This window comes from Gossypium hirsutum, chromosome D02 (genome assembly GCF_007990345.1).
Source record: "Gossypium hirsutum isolate 1008001.06 chromosome D02, Gossypium_hirsutum_v2.1, whole genome shotgun sequence".
NCBI classification, from domain to species: domain Eukaryota; kingdom Viridiplantae; phylum Streptophyta; class Magnoliopsida; order Malvales; family Malvaceae; genus Gossypium; species Gossypium hirsutum.
The window spans coordinates 60762172-60764441 of record NC_053438.1 but is presented as its reverse complement, the minus strand read 5'-3'; the positions used below and the strand labels follow the sequence as shown (position 1 = coordinate 60764441).

Genomic DNA, 2270 nt, shown 5'->3' with positions numbered 1-2270 from the left:
GAAAAATAATTTTTACTTTTAAAAAAAAAAAATTTATGTACTTTTAAAGAGTAAGGACCAAATTCACAAAGAAAATACTAAATATTTGAAGACTAAAAAAATATTTTACTTTTGACATTAACTTATAGACAGAAAGACCAAAATATTTAAATAAAAAAATACAAACACTTAAAGTCTCAAAATTAAAATATAAAAACTAAATTTTTTGATAGATTTAAAAAAAAACTATTATGAGATGAAAGGAAATTAAATGATAATAAAATATTCAATAAGAACACATTTAACTCGGGAGAAAATCCTAAACCTGTTAGTGGTCTTAATTAAAAAATTGTGGTGTAATGAATTTCAACTGGAGCCTCCATTTACAATGGAATGTTGGTGAAAAATAAAGTATTCATTAAAGTAATGATAATTTTAATTTAATTTAATTACATGTAAATAAATCTCACCTCCAAAATTTAATAACGGCGTTATCTTAAAACAAACAAAGCTCTAAACCCTTTTTAGGTTTATATTATTTTATAAAATATAAAATCAATACAAATAATTTTATGAAAAAGCTCAATCTCACATCATGATCATATACCTCTTTTATTATTATTACTGTTACATGCACTCTTAGTATAAACTGGTTTATTGAATGCTACTTCAACTATGGAACCCTATGGTGAGAAATCAAACTGAAACAACAAATTTATTTCCTACTTAACACCATTATTCACTTATCTTACAACATAGCTATGGCTCCTAAGTTGCAACTTTTTACAGCTAGACTGGACATCCCTCGGCGGTGAAACCCGATACGTCCATCCATACCTCGTTTATGCGCCCAGTGCGATGTTTTGAAGCATTGTACTGTGCAATGCTGTAGTTATAATACAGGTTATTTTCCACTGCTTGCATTAACGCTGGAAAACGTTTTGTTAGGCTTGAAACCAGAGCATCTTTCTCTTTCTCTACGTTGTCATCATTAGCATACCCCGAAAACTTTCTCACCGCAATACACTGACTCTTCCATTTGTCCAACTGCAAATTCAATTCAGCGGAGGGCTGCGGAGGGGACTTGTATTTATATTCTGAAGGCAGGTAATACCTTACGGTATATGAGGAAGACGATGACCCGTGGTGCGAAGGGCTAATGCTGGTTAAGACGGGCTTAGTCATGGAGAAATGGGTGGAGTTAAGGTTTGCCCCATGAAGATACTGATACAACCTGAACCAAAAGCAATAGAACAAACTTAAGGTGAGAAGTTGATGAACTTCCCAGCTTCAGTAGAGAAAATTATATGGGAATAAAGGAGAGGGAAACCTGTGGAAGCCTTCTCTGGTGGAGTTTAGAAAGGAAGTTCCATGGACAGGAGCAGACATCCAGGAGATTTCCTTATATAATCTTATTTCAAAATCAGATTCTAAGTGTACCACACTGTATGATGGGGATTCAAAGGTGTAAGCAGCTGAAAGAACCAATAACTTACCTGCACTTAGATAATTTATGGTAGCCGCCATTGTCACTACCAAGAGGAGCAACTTCTCCATTTCTTTTTCCTATTTTGCTTGATGTTGTATAAAAAGAGTGGCATAGGTGTGGATTATATAACCAACAAAATATCACTTGAATGTCGGTTTTATCCTTTCTTTTTCGCTGCTATTTCACATTGAACATGTAACAACAATGTCAAAGATAAAAGGCGAAGCTGGAAATATGACTAAAGGTCAGGATGTACATATAAAATAGGCATATTTAAAACTTTTGGATTGTTAACTTATTGCAATAAAATTTGGTTTGTAAGTCTTTTATCTAGACTTAAATCTATTGAATAAGTCCAAGAGCGAAGCCATAAATATTTTCCCCACTCAAACAATTTCTTTGATTTGCACCTCAAAAAAACATTACTCACTCATGGAATAATCATCCTCCTTGATTGCCGAGATACGATTCCAAAATACTTCAATATCCTAGCGTGACTTAGATACATCTTACAATGTGATCTTTAATATATTTAGAAAAACACCCTTTTTTCATTTTCATACCAAAATTCTAACCACTCATTCTTTTTAATTAAATCTTTACTTTGATTGTTAGTGGCTGTTTCTACAACATTTTCTTTTCTTTATAATTTTATTTTGTATCTAATTTCAGTCTACATTATCGCAATTTTGTCACCAGTTTTATAGTTTTATTTTGCCTATATTTTTCATGATTTTTATTTTATCCCATCTATTTCCTTTGAAAAAAAATATATTTTTTAGTCATTTTTGGTGTATATATA

General features: G+C 31.7%; 1 protein-coding gene across 1 annotated transcript; it reads right to left on the bottom strand.

The window, feature by feature from the left end:
* Positions 1-514: 514 nt before the first annotated feature.
* Positions 515-1575, bottom strand: LOC107908261 (uncharacterized). Its single transcript, XM_016835490.2, has 2 exons — positions 1310-1575; positions 515-1213 (listed from the first exon to the last, which is right to left on the bottom strand). The coding sequence occupies exons 1-2, from the start codon at positions 1534-1536 to the stop codon at positions 769-771; spliced, it is 672 nt and encodes a 223-aa protein (XP_016690979.2). The 5' UTR covers positions 1537-1575; the 3' UTR covers positions 515-768.
* Positions 1576-2270: the final 695 nt, after the last annotated feature.